Here is a 22,274-nt window from a genome sequence, read left to right on the forward strand (position 1 = left end):
TAAATCAATCAACTACCAGTTGATTGTTGAAAGAGAAGTTGAAAGCTTCTCTCTGCCTTTCAGTCTTCCACTTAAATTAACAGAAAATTCTTATGCTTTAGATCAGTGGACCAATGACAGCCCCACAGGACCCAAGAGATGCTCACTTGTAAGCCACTAATCCATTCTTTCCAGGATTACACATGATTTAACTTGATACAATTTAAGATATATATATACAAAGACCCCTAGCTACTCAGTCCCGTGTGATTTCAATTATCACTAATCAAGGAGATTAAGCTTATGGTGAATTTTTAATTAAAGAAATATAAGAGAAAAACAGATCCAGATATTACAGAGACTGATTGCCATAAGTCATTTTGCAGGTTCTACTAGACCGCATCCAATCTTAAATTCCTTTAGTTTCATTCATTCATGTATTTATTCCTCTAACTAATGAGGACCTGCTATGAATCCTAGGAACACAAGGTATTTTTAAGTCCCTACCTTCAGAAGGTCACCACCTCAGGAGAAGAAGACATACAGGTAAACAAATATGCCTCAGTATTTATAAGGACATCGAGCACATGGCCAAGGGGACATAAGAGTGGGAAGGGTCATTTTCGCCTGAGAGATTAGGAAAGTAGTGATGGGGAAGGTGCAGACATCGCTCCTGTCTCAGAAGTTCAGGTCTACTCACAGAGATGATCTGCACAGCGTCTCTCTGCATTGTTTTTCCAGTGGAACAATATTCTCTATCACACACACACACACACACACACAAACATACACACACACACACACACACACGTAGTCCTTTCTGTGAAAAATAACATGCATTTGTCATAGACCTGGTTTGACTAGAGAGGGCAGTCTACTCTCACAAAGTGCGGGGAACCCATCCACTCTGAAGCCACACACCCTCAGTCTGCTCCTCCAAAAATCACCTAGCAGGGAAGACTTGGTGGCTCAGTCATTAAACGTCTGCCTTGGGACGTTTAATGAACCCAGTGTCCTGGGATCTAGCCCCACGCTGGGCTCCCTGCTCGCCTGCTTTTCCCTCTTCTACTCCCCTTGCTTGTGTTTTCTCTCGCTGTGTCTCTCTCTGTCAAATGAATAAATAAAAATCTTTAAAAATCACCTAGCAAATCCCAGCTCACTGCTTTAGCAGAGGGAAGAAAGAAGAGAGGACTTTGGAACAAATAATGTAAAGGAAACAGTGCACTGGACCTAATTAGACATCTACTGCTCCATAATACAAACTGAAAGGCTCTCTAAAACATCAACAAATTAAACGTCTACCCACTGAAAAAAAAAAAAAAAAGAAAGAAAGAAAAAAGAAAAAGAAAATAAATATGTTGGGGGTGGAGGGAAAAAAAACTATGAAAATCCTTGTTTAAATAAAATCTGAATTAAATCGGTATAGCCATTTAGACTAGACACACTGTCACACATACACACACACGCACGCATGCAATCTGTTTGCTAAAAACTTTAGTGCTGTGAAACAGAACACCTAAAAATTTGATTTCACGGAAGTCAGATTACCCTGGAGCACACCCAAGGAAGCAGGTGTTAACATTTTGGACCTGTCCTTTCACGAGAGAGAGAGTTGGTGAGACCACATCCATCTCACAAAACAACATTTGGAAGACAGGAAGGGAAGAGGTGAAAGAAGGAGATCATGATCAACTGGCGGGTGAGGCTCCCCATCCCCACCCTGCCTCCATGGCCACTGTGCTCAGCACCTCCATCACTGCAATTTCCCACCAGGCTGGCCTTGGCAAAATTATTTGGCAGGCAAAATTGCCTGTCAAGGCTATTCCTGCTCTTATCTTAATCCTTGCTGAGACTTCCTTTCCTTCCCATCTGTGTAGGGTTTCTCAGAGGTCAAGAAAGACCCAGATCACTTCCAAGTCTAAGAAGCCTATCATATTTCAAAATTAAGAAATGCAAAATCAGGGCCATAAAAATGGTGGTACACTTAAGTGTTTACATCTAATAATTTTAACTGCACGATAAACACCTTTTTTAAGAATTTTATTTATTGGGGGGGGGGGGTGCAAGGAGGAGGAAAAGGAAGAGGGAAAGAATCCCAAGCAGACTCCATGGTGAGCCCAGAGTCCAAGACGCAGGGCTTGATCTCGTGATCTAGAGATCATGACTTGAGCTGAGACCAAGAGTCAGATGCTTAACCAACCAAGCCACCCAGGTGCCCCAAACCTTCTTTTAAGAACCCCTCTTTTAGGGGCGCCTAGGTAGCTCAGTAGGTTAAAGCCTCTGCCTTCGGCTCAGGTCATGATCCTAGGGTCCTGGGATCGAGCCCCGTATCAGGCTCTCTGCTCAGCAGGGAGCCTGCTTCCCCCCCATCTCTCTGCCTGCCTCTCGGCCTACTTGTGATCTCTCTCTCTCTCTGTCAAATTAATAAATAAAATCTTATAAATAAATAAATAAATAATCCCTCTTTGGGGGCATAAAAGTAGCCAGTCAATTAAGCGTCAGCCTTAGGCTCAACTCATGGTCCCAGGGTCCTGGTGTCGAGCCCCTCATGGGGCTCCCTGCTCAGCAGAACCTGCTTCTCCCTCTCCCTCTGCCTGCCGCTCTGTCTACTTTTGCTCTATCTCTCTGTCAAGTTTAAAAAACAAAACAAAACCTGTAAGGCTCCCTCTTTTTCTCTATGACCACATATGTGGTATCATTCGAAAATAATATTACAGTCCAGACCTGAGCCCGACAGAGAGGCCAGGGTATGGGGTCAGGGTCAGGTCCTCAAATTCTCTCTGTTTTCCCATATTAGGAGCCTAGCCTCAGTTAAACATATGATAAGTGAAAATGACTGCTGAAAATTCTCCCTTCACCAGGCATTTAAGCATTGAAATCATTAACCTAAGGAATGAGCTCCTGTGAAATTTCTGGCATCGGCAACTGACAGTTAAGCCTATTTCTAGCGTCCCTCCTATAGGAAGTCCTGCCTCTATAAGCAATTCATTTCATCCTCAGATCTTATTGTATATATACACAGGATTGAAAAGTAATAATAAAAATAATGGATGTGAATGGGATGCCCAGGTGGCTCAGTTGGCTGGTCAAGCATCCATCCCTTGGCTTCAGCTCAGATTATGATCTCAGGGTCCTTGGATGAAGCCCTACAGCAGGCTCCACACTCAGCAGGGAGTCTGCTTGAGGATTCTCTCTCTCCCTCTCTCCCTGCCCCTATCCTCACTCACACTCTCACTCTCTCTCTCTAAAATGAATAAATTCATCTTTAAAAAAAATAATAGATGTGAAGATTACAAAAGTCTCAGGAAGATGTGTGAAAATAAACATTTCTTCTACATACTCGCCATCTGGCACAAACTTTACTTCGAAACCTCAAAAGTAGAATCATCCCATGGCATCTCAGGACTAGGACTAGCCAATATGCTTTGGTCCTGGTGTTGCCATTTTGAGAAAGGTCAAGGATCCTCAGCCATTAGTCATCTAGAAACCTGAGTGAAGGCCACAAGAATAGTTAGAGTTTTTAGGAGGGAGTTGGGAACACTGAGTACAATGACAAACTTTAATCCAGTTCAAGTAGAAAGTACATGGTAGCAATTCACCCACGTGTACACTGTGATAACAGCAAAACAGGCTGTTCCAGCCCCATGCTCCAGCCCCTCTCTCAGATTTACAGATCCTCTACGCCCCCATCTACCAATTACTCCTGGCCTTTTCTTAACTCAGTGATAGTATAGGACACTGCATGTATACACCCAAAACTAAAATTAGAAACCACAATGAGTCATATTTAAAACATCCAAAGCCTTTTAAGGGCCACACCAATCTCTCTTTGCTGAACATGTACACTGAGATACCAAAGCTAAAAGATACACAGAAATAGCAGTGGCTCACTAAATTCTTTTCTTTCAGATGAGAGTAGGAGAGTAAGTGACCGGTTTTAACTTAGTCTTCAAACAAAACAGGATTCTGCCAGAGCCGAAAGATTAACTGAAGAGGAAGTGACTTGTTGGAAAGGAAGGTTAAGAGTGTCACTAATGCCCAAACCACATGCTCTCTTCATTCTTGGTAGGCTGCCTATTTGAAAGGTAGAGTATGAGTCATACCTTTTGAATCCTTTAAAGCCTGAATGATTAGTAATAGTCTTTTTCCCTACTTTCTTCACACCCTGTTCAAATCTGGCGTCTGTAAGATTCAGGCAAGAGCTCTGCTACCTCTAGATCCGTTGGCTCCTATGGTCCTATGGTCTTTCCTCCCTACCCTGCTGGTAGGATTACAGCAGAAACAGAAGACTGCAGAAGCAAGTGTGTCTTACAGATACTAGTAGGTTTTTAATGTATCTTAAAGCTATTGTAATAAATAAAACAAAATTTTATTTTAAAACATTATAAAATCACTCACTGCAATCTTTAGATAATCCAATCAAGAAATGGGCAGAGGACATGAACAGACATTTCTGCAAAGAAGACATCCAGATGGCGAACAGACACATGAAAAAGTGCTCCATATCACTCGGCATCAGGGAAATACAAATCAAAACCACAATGAGATATCACCTCACACCAGTCAGAATGGCTAAAATCAACAAGTCAGGAAATGACAGATGCTGGCGAGGATGCGGAGAAAGGGGAACCCTCCTACACTGTTGGTGGGAATGCAAGCTGGTGCAGCCACTCTGGAAAACAGCATGGAGGTGCCTCAAAATGTTGAAAATAGAACTGCCCTATGACCCAGCAATTGCACTATTGGGTATTTACCCTAAAGATACAAATGTAGTGATCCAAAGGGGCACATGCACCCGAATGTTTATAGCAGCAATGTCCACAATAGCCAAACTATGGAAAGAACCTAGATGTCCATCAACAGATGAATGGATCAAGAAGATGTGGTATATATACACAATGGAATACTATGCAGCCATCAAAAGAAATGAAATCTTGCCATTTGCAACAACATGGATGGAACTAGAGCGTATCATGCTTAGCGAAATAAGTCAAGCAGAGAAAGACAACTATCATATGATCTCCCTGATATGAGGAAGTGGTGATACAACATGGAGGCTTAAGTGGGTAGAAGAAGAATAAATGAAACAAGATGGGATTGGGAGGGAGACAAACCATAAGTGACTCTTAATCTCACAAAACAAACTGAGGGTTGCCGGGGGGAGGGGGTTTGGGAGAAGGGGGTGGGATTATGGACATTGGGGAGGGTATGTGATTTGGTGAGTGCTGTGAAGTGTGTAAACCTGGTGATTCACAGACCTGTACCCCTGGGGATAAAAATATATGTTTATAAAAAATAAAAAATTAAAAAAAAATAAAAATAAAAAAAATAAAATCACTCACTGCATTTTTCATTCTTACCCATTTTTAAACAAATGGTAATAAAAATCTCACTATTATTATTTGAAGGTCCTTATGCTTAAAAAAAAAAAGTTGATAATCACTGTTCTAGAATGTAATGAATGAGTTAGGAATATAAATATCTAAATACAAAATGAAATGGCTATTCCATTCCAAAAAAACTGCCAAGAACTAAGATATGGTTTACAAAAAACTGGAGATACAAGTCAACAGTAGACTAACATCAATCAACAGCTGTTCTTTAAAAACAGCAATAAATGGGTGCCTGGGTAACTCAGTCAGTTGAGCATCCAACTCTTGATTTCAGCTCAGATCTTGATCTCAGTCAGGGTCATGGGATCGGGCCACATAGGCCTCCATGCTCAGCTGGGAATCTGCTACAGATTCTCTTTCTTCCTCTCCCTTTGCCCCATCCCCTGCTCAAGCACGAGAACATACTCACCCTCTCTCTAATAAATATATAAATCTTTTTTTAAAAAGGGTAACAGGGTGCCTGGGTGACTCAGTTGGTTGGGTCACTGCCTTCAGCTCAGGTCAGAGTCCCCCCGATCGAGTCCCTGCAGAACTGGGAGTCCGCATCTCCCTCTCTTCCCTCTCAAGCTCTCTCTCACTCTCTCTTGCTCAAATAAATGAATAAAATTTAAAAAAAAAAAAAAAAAAAAAGGGCGGGTAACAAATAACAAAATACTTGATAGAATTTAGGACCCAGGAGAATCATAACCTTGTAACCACTTACTACTAATAATATTGCTTTGAGATATATAAAGCTAAAGCTGACAATTATGAGAAAAACTGACAAGCCTAAAATTACTGTAGGAGATTTCAACATACTTCATCATAGACTGAGAGTTCAAACAGACAAAACAGTAAGGCAATAAAATTTTGATTGGTAATATTTAGGGGCTCCTGTCTGACTCAGTCAGGAGAGTGTGCAACTCTTGATCTCAGGGTTGTGAGCTCAAGTCAACTCCATGCTGGGTATAGAGATTACTTAAAAATAAAATCTTAAAACAATTATAATAATAATGTTTATATGTTGACTTAATGAAAGCAAGAAAGAATATACTTTCTTTTCAAGTAAACGTAGCACACTTAGCAAAACTGACATATATTATATCACAAAAGAATTTCCAAGAATTGATATTATATCAATCATGTTTTGGGCACAATGCAATTAAATTAGAAATAGAGCAGTAAAAAGACAGTAAAAAGAATTTTGAAAATTTCAAAACGTACTCCTAAATAAAGCATATCATTAAAGATGAGATCACAACCAAATCACAACTATTAAAGTTTCTAGAGCTGGAAAATTCACAATCCCATCTACAACTGCATCAAAAAGAATAACAAACCTAAGAATAAATTTAACCAAGGAGGTGAAAGACCTATATAATGAAAACAACAAAACATTAATGAAATAAATTTAAGACACAAATAAACAGAAAGGTATCCCATATTCATGGCTTAGAAGAATTAATATCATTAAAATATCCATCCTATACAAAGTAATAAACAGATTCAATGCAATCCCTCTGAAAATTTCAGTGGCATTTTTCACAGAAATAGAACAATCCTAAAATTTGTATGGAACCAAAAAAGATCCCAAATAGACAAAACAATCTTAAAGAAAGAAGAACAAAGCTGGAGGCATCACACTCCCTGATTTCAAACTATGTTACAAAGCTATAGTAATTAAAACAGTATGGTATTGGCTTAAAAACAGACACATAAATCAATGGAACAGAGAGTTCAGAATAAACCCACATATGTATGGTCAACTAATTTAAGGCAAAGAAGTAAAGAATATACAATGGTGAAAGGACAGTCTCTTCAATAAATAGTGTTGGTAAAACTGGAGAGCCACATGCAAAAGAATAAATATGGACCTCTACCTTTTTTTCTTTTTTTAAGTAGGCTCCATGCCCAGCACAGAGCCCAATGCAGGGCTTGAACTCCCAACCTCAAGATCAAGACCTGAGCTGAGATCAAGAATCAGATGCTTGGGGCGCCTGGGTGGCTCAGTGGGTTAAGCCACTGCCTTCAGCTCAGGTCATGATCTTAGGGTCCTGAGATCGAGTCCCATATTGGGCTCTCTGCTCAGCAGGGAGCCTGCTTCCCTCTCTCTCTCTCTCTGCCTGCCTCTCTACCTACTTGTGATCGCTCTCTGTCAAATAAATAAATAAAATCTTTAAAGAAAAAAAAAAAGAATCAGATGCTTAACTGACCGAACCACCAAGGTGCCCCAAAACTAGAACCCTATCTTCCATCACTCACGAAAATTAACTCATAATGGACTCCAGACATGAATATAAAACCTGAAACCATGATACTCTTAGAAGACAACATAAGTGGTAAGCTCCTTGGCACAGGTTTTCATGATTTTTCTAATCTAACAACAAAAGCAAAAGCAACATTGGGGCGCCTGGGTGGCTCAGTGGGTTAAAGCCTCTGCCTTCAGCTCAGGTCATGATCCCAGGGTCCTGGGATCAAGCCCCGCATCGGGCTCTCTGCTTGTCAGGGAGCCTGCTTCCCCTCCTCTCTCTCTGCCTACTTCTCTGCCTACTTGTGATCTCTGTCTGTTAAATAAATAAAAATAAAAAAAATTTAAAAAAAAAAAAAAAAAGCAAAAGCAACAAAAGCAAAAACTACATCATACTAAAAATCTTTTACACAGCAAAGCAAGCCATCAACAGAATGAAAAGGCAACCTAGTGAACAGGAGAAAATATTTGTAAATTGTATATCTGATAAGGGGCTAATATCCAAAATATATAAAGAACTCCTATAACTCAAGAGCAAAAAAACCAGATCAATCCAATTTAAAAATGGGCAGAAGATATGAAAGGACATTTTTCCAAAGAAGACATACAAACAGCCAACAGGCACATGAAAAAGTGCCCTATATCACTAATCATCAGGAAAATGCAAATCCAAACCACAATGAGATATCCCTTTACACCAGGCAGAATGGCTATTATTAAAAAGACTAGAAATACCTAGTGTTGAAGAGGATATGGAGAAAAGGGAACTATTGTACACTGTTGGTGGGAATTCAAACTGGTGCAGCCACTATGGAAAACAGTATGGAGATTTCTCAAAAAATTAAAAGTAGAAAAAAAAAAAATTAAAAGTAGAACTATCATATGATCCAGCAATTCTGCTTCTCAGTATTTACACAAATAAAATGAAAACACTAACTTGAAAAGATATATGCACCCTTATGTTCACTGCAACATTACTTATTAGGATACCCAAGATATGGAAACATCTTAAGTGTTTATGGATGGATAAATGGATAAAGAAACTGCTGTATATAATTAAATATTATCTGGCCATAAAAAAAGAAAAAACCTTGCTATCTATAACACGGATGGACCTCAAGAGCGTATGGTAAGTGAAATAAGACAAAGAAAGACAAATACCACATCACCTCTTTTATATGTGAAATCAATCAATCAAATAAATATATGGATGGATAAATAGTTGGATGGATGGATGGATGGATGGATGGATGGATGGATGGATAGATGGATGACCAACCAACCAAGCTCACAAATACAGAGAAGAGACTGGTAGTTGCCAGAGGCAAGGGTTGGGGATGAGAGAAATGGATAAACTGTTTTTGTCCTTTTCTTTAGTTTAAGTACACTGAATAATAATACAACATACCAATAGCTGCTTCCAAACTTGTAGTAGAACTTAGAATAAAATTAAGAGCCTAAAATATATTCATTTTAAAAAAGAAAGCTTGAACATAAAGACTGAAATATTGAAAATAAGGTATTTAAATAATAAACAATATGAAATGAATAAGTCATGGGAATAAAAGGTATAGCATAGGAAATATAGTCAATGGTGTTGTATGGTGATAGATGGTAGCTACACTTGTAAGCACAGCACAATGTAGAAACTTGTCAAATCTCTTACGTTGTACACCTGAAACTAATATAACATTGTGTGTCAACTCTACTTCATTTAAAAAAACAAAAAATAAAGTTAAAGTAAGTAATTAATATGAAAGAATTTAATGAAATAAACCATACAGGGAAAATAATAAAATATAAATCTCTAGAAGCATAATAAGAAAAAAGGCAGAAATACATAATACTAAACAAAAAAGGTGATATAACTAGAAATGTTACAGATGAAAATAACAGTAAGTCACTATGAACTTCATACTAATAAATTTGTGAGCTTAGATGAATGGGTAACTTTTAAGAAAAGTATCAGATTAACAAAGTTGACTCAAAATGAATTTAAGACTGGAATTACATAAAGAAAAAAAAAGGATGGGGCACCTGGTTGGCTCAGTGGGTTAAAGCCTCTGCCTTCGGCTCAGGTCATGATCCCAGGGTCCTGGGATTGAGCCCCGAATCCGGCTCTCTCCTCTGCGAGGAGCTTGCTTCCCCCTCTCTCTCTGCCTGCCTCTCTGCCTATTTGTGATCTCTGTCTGTCAAATAAATAAATAAAAATCTTAAAAAAGAAAAAAAAAGGACACTGAATGAGTAATCAAGTTTCTTCTACCAAAAGATACTAGACCCAGGGTTTTATAAGCAAGTTTGGCCAAACTTTCAAAAAACAAATAATGTTTATTTTATGTAAACTGTTTCAAAAACTAGAAAAAGACCCTATTTTATGAAGTTAAAATAACATTGACACCACAACTGGATGGGAACAAACCAAGAAAATTACAGATCAAGATACTTCATGGACAAAGAAGCAATATCCTTTTGAAATATTAGCAAAATTGAATTTAGCACTGCATTTTCTTTTTTAAAATCACAACCAAGTAGGGTTTATCCTAGAAACACAAAGATGGGGGTGCCTGGTTGGCTCAGTGGGTTAAGCCTCTGCCTTCGGCTCAGGTCATGATCCCAGGGTCCTGGGATCGAGCCCCGCATCGGGCTCTCTGCTATACTGAGAGCCTGCTTCCTCTTCTCTCTCTGCCTGCCTCTCTGCCTACTTGCGATCTGTCAAATAAATAAATAAAATCTTTAAAAAAAAAAAAAAGAAAGAAACACAAAGATGGTTCACCATCACAAAATCTATATTCAGGGATGCCTGGGTGGCTCAGTTGGTTAAGCGTCTGCCTTCGGCTTAGTTCATGATCCCGGAGTCCTGGGATCAAGTCCCACATCAGGCTCCTTGCTCATCAGGGAGCCTGCTTCTCCCTCTGCCTACCTCTCTCTCTCTCTGACAAATAAAGACAGAAATCTTAAAAAAAAAAAAAAAAAATCTATGTTCATGAGTAGACCGGCTGTCTCATAAAGGATAAAAAGTGCATTATCATCTCAATAGGTACAGAAAGAGCTTTAAATAAAAACAAGCAATCTTGTTTTGTTTTGCTTTTTTTTTTTAAAGACCTTACCTTAGGAGACAAAAAAAAAAAAAAATTGGGGAAAAATGTTCTCTGAGAAACGCTTAAAAAAGCAATTACTTTATTTGAAGAGAAGAACTGAGAAAGACTGAGAAGCTAAGGAAGGAAACTAATAATCACCAAATGTCTTTTTTTTTTTTTCCAGGTACTTTCACATACATTATCTCACTCATTTAAGCCTCACAAAAACTATTAGCCCATAAGAAGTCCTTGTAATGAAGTGAGAAAGAGTCTTAGCATACTGGAATGAGCGCAGCATAGGAGTCAGGCCAGGGTTTGAATCCTGCCTCTGCCATTGGCATACTGGGAGACTTTGCAACAAGTTCCTGAGTTTCCCTGGGTCTTAGCTTCCTCAACTACAAGATGAGGTGAATTAAGGATACAACTTAAAGTACTCAGTTCATAAAAGGTATTTAGGAAATGGAGATATTTTTATAAGGCTCTTTTGCTGTACTAAAGAAAGAACAATAAAGATTTTAAACAGATGTGGGGAAAAAATTTTAATCTTGAGGGGTGCCTGGGTGGATCAGTGGGCTAAAGCCTCTGCCTTCGGCTTGGGTCATGATCCCAGGGTCCTGGGATTGAGCCCCACATCAGGTTCTTTGCTCAGCGGGGAGCCTGCTTCCCCCACTCCCTCTCTGCCTGCTTATGATCTCTGTCAAATGAATAAATAAAATCTTAAAAAAAAAAAAAAGGATGCCCATTATTTAAAAAAGAATTGTTTTTAATCTTGAGAATTTCTTGATTTGGGACTTGACCTAGATAGGAACAGTCAAGGTAATAATTAAGGGAATACTTGTGTCTAATTATTTATAGTATTTCTGTTTAGTTTGGAGCAGCAAGGCAGACACAGCCAATGACTTCCATTCATCTACAAAATAAAGCAGTTGGAGTAAATAATCTCTAGGATTCTTTTTAACCTTAAAATGTTATGACTTTAACTTCTTTACAGTTTAAGAGTTGCAAGACACTGCAATACATCACAAACTATATCAGTAATATTCCTTCTGTGGAAATACTTGGGAAAAGTGTAAACTGTTATCGTCTATGAGTGGTATAAAATTAGCACTGCCTGAGAGAGAGGGATGGACCACATGACTTCGTGGAAGGTCAGATGGTGGAAAGAACATGGAATCAGAAGCCACAAGACCACCAACAGGAAGTGTCCTGCCACATAAGAAACTGAACTGACCATGGGTGAGTTAAAGTTGGTCAAACCTCAGTGTTTTACTGTAAATCAATTTATCAATACTTGAAGTTGTTGTTCTCAGAAGACGGAAATATGTAAATACCTGGCCCAATAGTATGTACTTGATAAATGTGAATTCCCTTGGTCCCTTGAGTTTCTTTCAATCATATGATTTTGAATACTCTGTAGAAATAGAAACCAAAGGGTTATACATCTAAAGTTTGATTTATTTCTTAGTCAGAAAGTATACAAAGTAAGCCAAGGATCAAATCCCTGCCAAAGTGTTTGGAACTCTTCTGCAAATTAATAATCCTGACTCAGAGTTCATTACTGAAAAGACTTAAAACTTAAATCATTTTTGTTTGAGAAACTCTGTGAAACACAGTAGTACACAATTATGTTTAATGTAGCAAGTTCAAAGGTGAGCTATTTAAAGTTTGAGTGTTTGCTCTAGGTCAAAAATGCAGTAAGTCAGCCAGCAGATGTGAATAACTGTCTCACAGAACCTTGATTATCTATGTTAAGAGACAAAAATCATCTCTTAGATAGCAATGGAAAGGATCACCAAAAAACTCAACTTAAAAAATAAAACATTAGAATCACACATGAGCTCCAGATAAGCAAAGTGCACTGAGTGGTATGATCAAAGAATTAATTCTAAAAAGAGATATCCTGGGCACTTTCACTGAGAAGAGTGGTTAAAAATATAAATTTCACCACAGATTATTCTGAGTGTTCAAGATCATAAGCAAAGGAAAAGCTAAATATAAGGGCTGGTGATCTAAAAATATGACACCACTATTTTAGGTCTAAAGAGATCTAAATTAAGTGAAAGCATGTTTCAACCCTTTGTAAATTTCTTCATTGTAGTACACAAATATCAATCAAGATAAAATTGTACAAATATTAGTAATTGGGGTTACTAACAAAGTTAAAGAGTTAAAACAGTGCAATTCTCTAGGAAATATGATTAATGGTAATCACACAGATTGTTAATAGTACATAAACCCTTTCACATGGTATTTTAGGAACATTCTTTTATTCAATAGGCCTAGACATTACAGTATGTTTCAAAAATAATCCAAGCTGATGAATCGACTCAAGTTTTGATGATTTCAAGCAGACTGTTCAGAGCAACACTGAACAGAAAGTGGCAACCTTTTGCAGTTCTAAATCAAACTATCATTTGCCTGCCAATAGACAAAGCCACTGATGCCCTTTTCAAGGAGTTCATACAACAAGGACCACCTCACGAGTGACTCATTTTCATACATTCAGATACTGAACAGCCTTGGATAGGATCCAAAAACTGCCTCCACATTCATTTCTGCTCTGCTGCAGAAATAAGAATGAAATTCCATTGTACACTACAACAGCAATTTTTTCAAGCCAAATAAAATAGTTTGCTATAAACATTTTATACCTATAAGGAATCCATCTAGAAGTAAATCCACACTGGCAGAAAATGAATCTGGGAGGTTCATAGAGCTTACTCTCCTTCACTAGCCCCTATGATCCATCCAGTATTTGGCTATGGTAAATGGTAAAAAAACACTTTCAGCTTGTCATCTTACTGCTCAAGAACTGCAAAGCTTCTGGGACACCTGGGTGGCTCAGTTGGTTAAGCCACTGTCATCGGCTCAGGTCGTTATCTCAGGGTCCTGGGATGGAGTCCCACTTCGGGCTCCTTGATCAGCAGAGAGCCTGCTTCTCTCTGCCTCTGCCTGCAGCTCTGCCTGCTTGTACGCTCCCTCACACTCTCTCTCTCTCTCTGACAAATAAATAAATAAATAAATAAATAAAATCTTATTTAAAAAAAACAAAAACTGGAAAGCTTCTCTGCTAACCAATTCCAAATTCCTCTCCCTGGTTTCCAAGCACCTTTATCACCTGGCAGAACTTAACCTTGGCTTAGTTTCTACCACTCCCAACATGACTGTCCCTCTCCTCACAGGCCCTATGACTTGCTTCTGCAGTGCGTTCCACCCGGGGTATTTTCCGTCTCCCCATACCTATCTTTCCCAAATCCCACTTCCCACATGCAACCTCTTTCTTCTATTCCTGCTTACGGTGATAGCACTTTCTCTGCATTGCTATTATATAGTGAAAGTCGGTCTGCATTACAGCTCTTATTTATTTATTTACTTACTTACTTGAGAGAGAGAGTGTGCAAGTGGTGGGGTAGGCAGAGCGAGAGGGAGAGAGCTTCTCTCTCCAAGCAGACCCCACACTAAGCAGGAGCCAGACACCAGGCTCAGGTTCACCACTCTGAGATCAAACCTGAGCCGAAACCAGGAGTTAGATACTTAATGGACAGTGCCACCCAGGTGCCTCTCCACATTACAGCTCTTCAATTTGAAACTTCTTAAAGCATTTTTTTAAACTTTTTTTTTTTAAAGATTTTATTTTTAAAAAGCAATCTCTATACCCAACATGGGGCTGGAACTCACAACCCTGAGATCATGAGTTGCATGCTCACCAACTGAGCCAGCCAGGCACCCCCTTCTTAAAGCATCTTAAAAGAATTTCTCTGCAACAGAAATTTGTTCCTCCATGATACACAGAAGAATAAAAACCACATGGGAGCACCTGGGTGGTTCAGTTCATTAAGTATCTGCCTTCGGCTCAGGTCATGATCCTGGGGTCCTGGAATCAACCCCAAGTCAGGCTGCCTGCTCAGGGAGAGTCTGTTTCTGCCTCTCGCTCTGCCTGCCAAGCTCCTTGCTTGTACTCTCAATCCTCTCTCTCTCTGTCAAATAAATAAATAAAATCTTATAAGAAAAAAAGAATAAACCCTTATGTATGACATTCCCCCACGTGTGTACCTGGAATTATGCACAATTTCCAGCCATAACAGCTATAATTTCACTAATATCTTTCTTATTAAAAAAAGCATAATATAAAACAATTGAATATAAAAATAAAAATTAAAAGAAAAATTTTTCAATTTTCAATTTTTCAATAAAAATTAAAAGAAAAAAAAGCAATTACCTAGTAAGCAGGGAAGAGAAGGATGTTTTTATGCATGTGACTCTGAATATGCTCAATTTATTTTAAAAAAATATAGCATTTGCAAATTTTGACATTTTATTATTGCTAACAAATAACTTACAATACATCTTACAAGTGATCACTCAAAATACACTGGTAAGAAGTACCATCTATGTAGCACGTGGTGTGCTAGACATAATAGAAGGTAATCAATAAATACTTAACCAATTAGTATATCTAGCTCATTAATCAATTACACATAAATATTGCTGCTGCCTGATAATGATGATGATTGACAATGATGCAAAATACTCTTCTGCTGACAGTCTCTAAAGGAACAAATGACTTTTTACAGGGAAAATCTAACCAATATTATGCAAATCTAACCAATATTATAACAGTACAGCATGACCGTTATACTCCTCAAGTTTATGAAGATTGAGACAGTTTCTTTAGCAATCATAACGCAACCCTACACCTCCTGTGCAACAGTGTGGCTATTATTACAATCTTGGGTAAAATTAGTAAATTGTCAATGCTATCTGCTAGGGCAGTTAGAGATCAGATAGCTTTTGCTCCACCCAAGAGAAAGCCTTTCTGTAACAGTACAAATTTTGCTCTATATTATAATGTTCTCACTTTTACAATAAGGAATTGCCCAAGCACTAGAAGGCCCTCAGTGAAACTTATAACTCAGATGTTTAATTTTTAACTGATATTAAACCTATTCTCCAATATATCCATATGACCTTAACTGCCAGTCTCTCAAATAGACCAGGATGTGATTTTGACAACCCCCCCATCCTAAAAATGTCAAAAATCCTGAAAAATATATCTTTCCCTAAAAATCTCTAAATGTATTATCAGATTGCTTAGGTATAAATCTACCTACAGGCCAGGAGTCTTCTGTTTTCTCTAGTCCTGACATTCTAACATTCTAGGAGCAGAAATTTTAATCTAAGAATAAATTTTTAAAACATCTTTTAGCCTTTAGCATTGCCTAAGCAGACACTATTTAGAAGTCTTTGTAAAAGTGGATGACAGAGGAAGCTCTGTCATGCCCTGGAAACCTCCAAACATCAACCAAACAGCCCAAAAGAATGTCCTACTCAACAGTTCCAAGGATGTCATTAACTGCTTCCATCTGTTTCCCCTCTCTGTCCCCTCCCCCTTCAAGCCAAGGCATCTACTAAAGTTATTTTCTGCTATGTTTTGCATTCTAAAGAAAAGCAAGAAAAGCATGAAGAGCCATAATATTTTAAATTATGGAATATTTGCCCCCCAAATCTGTTTGACAACCATAGCCATTTTATTTATACTCTATCCTATTTCCAAGTAACATATTAAGTTATGTACTTTTTAAACATTGCTCAGTAAATTTTTCAGTTGATTGTAACATAGTGTTTTTCCCTGATTCCCCATGGAGACCAGGATTTTCCCCCCATGGTGGAATAAAGGTTAAAACCTCTGAACGGTTTCATCTATTGATGATCCCTATCTAAATCAACTGTTTAGGGACGCCTGGGTGGCTCAGTTGGTTAAGCAGCTGCCTTCAGCTCAGGTCATGATCCCAGCGTCCTGGGATCAAGTCCCGCATCGGGCTCCTTGCTCCGCAGGGAGCCTGCTTCTCCCTCTGACTCTGCCTGCCATTCTGTCTGCCTGTGCTCGCTCTCGCTTGCTCTCTGACAAATAAATAAATAAAATCCTTAAAAAAAAAAAAAAAAAAAAAAAAAAAAAATTTAAAAAAAAAAAAATTTAAATCAACTGTTTAAAATTGCATAATTTTATTATGCATAATTAAAACTGCATAATTATTACTTTCTAATTCTGGCATTAATTCCACATTTGTTGATTAGAATTCCCCTCATCGACTAGGGTTATTAGGCTACTCTGAGATAGACTGTACAGGGGGCAAGACAGTTACAATATTGGAGGAGGCGGGAGGACAACTTTTGACATCTATTCCCTTAGCAACTTCCAAATATACAGTACAGTATTGTTAACTATTAATTACTATGCTGTACATTATATCCCCAGAACTTATTTATCTTTATAACTGAACTCTGTACCTTTCAACCACCTTCTTTCACTTCCCTCCATTACTGTGTGTGGGTACACACACACACACACACACTCCATATTTTCTTTATCCATTCATTCTGATGGACATTCAGGTTGTTTCTATGTCTTGGCTATTATAAGAAATGTTGCAATGAACATGGGAGTGCAGATATCTTTTTGATATAGTGATTTTGTTTCCTTTGGATGAATATACATAGAATTGCCAGATTATATGGTAGTTCTATTTTTAATTTTTTGAAGAACCTCTGGAAAGGCAAGATAAATGCTTAATTTTTTTTTCTCTAAATTACCAATTACCAATAAATAAATAAATTATTACCAGAGTAGGGGACTGGTGTCCTGGTTACCAAGGGCAATCAATGAAGTTTTTTTTTTTTTTAAAGATTTTATTTATTAATTTGACAGAGAGAAATCACAAGTAGATGGAGAGGCAGCCAGAGAGAGAGAGAGAGGGAAGCAGGCTCTTTGCAGAGCAGAGAGCCCGATGCGGGGCTCGATCCCAGGACTCTGAGATCATGACCTGAGCCGAAGGCAGCGGCTTAACCCACTGAGCCACCCAGGGACCCCAATCAATGAAGTTTTATTTTGTTTTAAAGTTACCTACTTTTGGGGCACCTGGGTGGCTCAGTGGGTTAAAGCTTCTGCCTTCGGCTCAGGTCATGATCCCGGGATCCTGGGATCAAGCTCCGCATTGGGCTCTCTGCTCGGCAGAGAGCCTTCTTCCTCCTCTCTCTGCCTGCCTCTCTGCCTACTTGTGATCTCTCTCTCTCTCTCTGTGACAAATAAATAAATAAAAATCTTAAAAATAAATAAATAAATAAAGTTACCTACTTTTTTGAAAATATTATCATAACTAAGACACACTTCTTAATTTTTTTTTTTAAAGTCCCCAAGGAAGCCTGTGAGAGCACATAGCATACTTCAGGGATATATCTCTGGAAATGAGCAGAAATTAGTTTCCTAAAGAAATTCTTTACCAAATGATACTCATAGACTTAAATGATAGGGCTGAAAGGAACTTTCTAAGGGGTTATGTAGTTCAAATATCCACCTGATGTTGAAACCCTCTGTACATTATCTGCCCACACTGTGTACCTTCCAAGGGGCTAAGAGGAAAACAGGTACAAGTTAGACCTGTGTTTCTATTTCTAAAAAATATAAGTTTAACTACAGTGTTTAATGACAACATAGGACTCATCTTAATATTACCACGCTGATGAAATGGCATGTAAACAAAGTAGGCTCATATTGGTTAGAACTGGAAGAGGCCTTGGAGGTTAATGAATCCAATGAAGGCAAGTCAGACAAGATACTCCCACAAAACAGGCTCTACCAAAAAAAAAAAAAAAAAAAAAGATGCTCTGGCCCCTTACTTCCTGATACATGAATATTTTGCAGAATTAACAGAAATACCATTATGTAGAAGCACCCACTCAAGTAAGTTAGAAATAAGAAGACATCAATATGGGTGAAATTTTGCATCTGTTCAAAGAAAACAGAACATAAGGAGGATAAAAATAAAGGAATACTTCTCACATTATTTAAAATTGTGATATGTAACATACATACTGAAAATTGTATAAAACATATGTATAATACAAAGAATAAAACAACCACCTATATAATTCAACACTTATATCAAGAAATACACTACCATTTAATTTATTTGTTTGTTTTTACATTATTACCATTTTAGAAGCCCCTATGTGCCCCTCCCTAAGTATAACCTTCTTCCTTCCTCCCAGAAATACTACTATCCTGACTTCTACAAGCATTATTTTCTTATCTTTATCATTTTATCACATAAGCAGGAATTCCTAAACAACACAGTTTATCTCTACATGTTTTTGCACTTTAAATAAATGGGACCTACCTACATATCTACCATTCATTTCTCTCATTTTTGAGATTCATTCATTTTTTAATTAAATTTAATTGAAATTCATGACATAAAATTAACCATTTTCAATCCTTTTCATTACTGATTAGTATTCTAATTTATAACTATATCATAATTGTTTTCTTCCATTCTACTATAAATAGATCAGAGGGTCATCATGAGCAATGTTGATACCAGTATTTTCATATTTAGGTCCTAGTGTACATGAGCATAAGTTTCTCTAAGAATTGCCTATCTTCTGCTTTACTAACACCAAACTGTTTTCCAAAGAGGCTGCACCACTTTACATTTCCAGTCGGAGTGTATGAGAGTTCCATTGTTCCACATCATTATCAACAACTGATATTACCAGACTTCTTAATTTAGAGGTCCTAACAGAATAATTTGCACAGCTCTGATGACTAATGAAATAAATCACCTGTTCATCTTTTTTTGGCCATTTGGGTTTTCTCTCTTTTGAGGTACCTATTCAAATCCTTTGCCCTTCCTTTTTGTAACTGAATAGACTTACCTTACTCTTGACTTGCAGAGGTCCTACTTTTGGGGGTTTTTTGCCTTATTCATCAGCCTTTACTTTTACATAGTACTTGACTGCCACAGAACAAAGCCATTGAAAACATAATCAAGAACTTAACAAAGTTTTATCTAATCAAAAGTTGGCATCTCGGGGTGCCTGGGTGGCTCAGTGGGTTAAAGCCTCTTCCTTTGGCTCGGGTCATGATCCCAGGGTCCTGGGATCGAGCCCCACATCGGGCTCTCTGCTTGGCAGGGAGCCTGCTTCCTCCTCTCTCTCTGCCTACTTGTGATCTCTGTCTGTCAAATAAATAAATAAACAAAATCTTAAAAAAAAAAAAATTAGCATCTCTGCTTTTACTCAGGATAGGCCATAACACCTGCAAATTGTTTGTAGGAGTTTGGGTGATATGTAAATATAACTTAAATTTAAAATGCCACTAAAATACGTTGCAATTAATTTTTTTGAACTTTGTATCTATTGTTATTTCCTTATCTTCAAGCGAAGGTGTTCAGCATATTACCCAGATAAATGCCTGCTAAGGTCAGAATGTTTCTAAATCCTTCCCATTCCAGACAATGAAATTCAGAAGTCATAGTTTTATTAAAAATTATTATGTCAAAAATGCTTAACAGCAATGAATACAATCAACAGTAGGAAACCAGAGTGTTAAGAGATCAAAAGTCAAATTTCAATTGTAAATATTTAAAAAAAAAAAAAAAAAGCTGTTCCTGGAATCAGTTATTTTCTTCTCTAACAAGAGGATTATTCTGCTTAGCAAGAGAAGAATGTTTTAATTACTCACTTAATAAATGCTGGTGGCATATCTCTCTTCAAAATTTGATCCTCAGTGGTTTGAACAGTCTCTTTTCCAACCTACAGGAGAAAAAAAGATTCACAATTCAATAATAAATTCTCAGACTTCTAAAAACTATTACTTCAACATATTTGAAACATATACTTTACATATAATCTATCCTTGAAGTTTCTGGATTCAAAAAAAAAATTCTAGATTTTTGAAATTATCAAGACTGTTCCCATATATTCTTCCACAATACTCCTGGACAACAATATGGAGTACAAACATAATGTATTACTCCTTCTTCAGAACCATTCATTTGAAGGCATCCCTGAGCACAGTAAAAAAAAAAAAAGAGAGAAAAATGCATCACTGAAATTTATGTATATATGTTTAATTGACAAACTGCTCTCTTTTTTTTTTTAAGATTTTATTTATTTATTTTTTTTTTGACAGAGAGAGAAATCACAAGGAGGCAGAGAGGCAAGCAGAGTGAGAGAGGGGGAAGCAGGCTCCCTGCTGAGCAAGGAGCCCAATATGGGGCTTGATCCCAGGACCCTGAGATCATGACCTGAGCCGAAGACAGAGGCTTAACCCACTGAGCCACCCAGGCGCCCCTCTCTCTCTTTTTTTAAGATTTTATTTTTAAATGATCTCTACACCAATTGGGGCTTGAACTCACAACCCCAAGATCAAGAGTCATATGCTCTACTGATGGAGCCAGCCAGGTACCCCATATCTCTAAAACAATGCATGAAGTACATGAATCAAGCAAGGTAAGTAGGCCAAAATGTCTATACAGAAAAAAACAGATGTTACTGGAACTGAAGAAATATGAAGAAATTATGATGCTGAAACTAGAAACCAAACACAAAAATACACAACTTCAACAGTCATCTAATAAATTCAAACTAAAACAACATGATTTTTCCCCTAAATATAGAACTATAAAAAAATAATATATAATACTGAATTCTACAATGGAATAGTTTTATACCTTTCTGGTGGAACTATAAACTGGCATACTCTCTTTGGAAAAGCATTTGCTGGTATGAATTAAGAAATAAAAAAATATCTAGGAATTCCCCTTTAAGCAATAATACTAAATGCGGTAATAACAATATTTACAAAAATATTCATGATCATGTTAGTTATAAAAGCTGAAATGTTTTTAAACAACTAACCCAACAATGAGGAACAGTTAAGCAAATTAAGATCTATCTTTAGGTAGTGTACTATAGGGCTATTAAAACAATGGTTATAAAGACTCAACACTACAGGAAGATGTTTATGACATTTTATTTCATTTAAAAGTTATAAAAATAATAAATACAGAATGATTAAAACAAACCAAAAAAATCTACAAAATGTTAACAGTGGTTATAATGATGCTTAGGAAATTCTGTACCTGTATATCCTATATTCTAATTTTCTGAAATGAGAAGATACAATTTTTAAAATTTAAAAAGTAGTATTAAAACATTACTTTAGGTTATTTAGATGCAATTATTTTCCATCTAATAGCTGTAGTAATTACATCATTTCATATAAATCTTCCAAACAGTAATAGCTAAAAATATAAAAATATATCAAAATACTAAAAGTCACACTACCCAGATTTTGTTTATGTGCAGATACACTTATTATACCACAAATAATATATATACTCACTTTCTTCAAGATTATTCATATGTAGAGCTTGGATGTCAATTTTTCTTTCACTACAGTTATATCATATATCACAAAGTACTCTTAAAAGAGGTTATACTTGAATATATTGAATGAGGAAATTCACTCATTTTAAATCACAAGTATAGACCATAGTATAATGCAGAAATCTGAAAATTTTAAAAATCCGGAATAGAAAGTATCTCCATCCTACTATTTAACCTTTTAACTTTCCATTGAGTTTAAAGAAGAAAAATGAGTAAGAAAAATCCCGAAGTGCACAGTAAATCAGTTAGAGAAAAATAATACAATAAACTATTCTCCCGGAATACAAGTCATGCATAAGTTAATGAATACAAGTTTTTTTCTCTCAAGTTAAAAGCTCAGAAAAAAGCAAAACACATATACCACTGTGT

At 37.1% G+C, this 22,274-nt stretch overlaps 1 protein-coding gene across 2 annotated transcripts in view; it reads right to left on the reverse strand.

The window, feature by feature from the left end:
- Positions 1-22,274, reverse strand: part of VCL (vinculin) — a 116,788-nt gene that overhangs the window by 57,100 nt on the left and 37,414 nt on the right. For both annotated transcript variants that reach the window (XM_059169844.1, XM_059169845.1), the window contains exon 2: positions 20,197-20,267. In XM_059169844.1, coding sequence (XP_059025827.1) covers positions 20,197-20,267 — 71 coding nt within the window. The remainder of the gene's footprint in view (positions 1-20,196; positions 20,268-22,274) is intronic.

Source organism: Mustela lutreola, chromosome 4 (genome assembly GCF_030435805.1).
Source record: "Mustela lutreola isolate mMusLut2 chromosome 4, mMusLut2.pri, whole genome shotgun sequence".
NCBI classification, from domain to species: Eukaryota; Metazoa; Chordata; class Mammalia; order Carnivora; family Mustelidae; genus Mustela; species Mustela lutreola.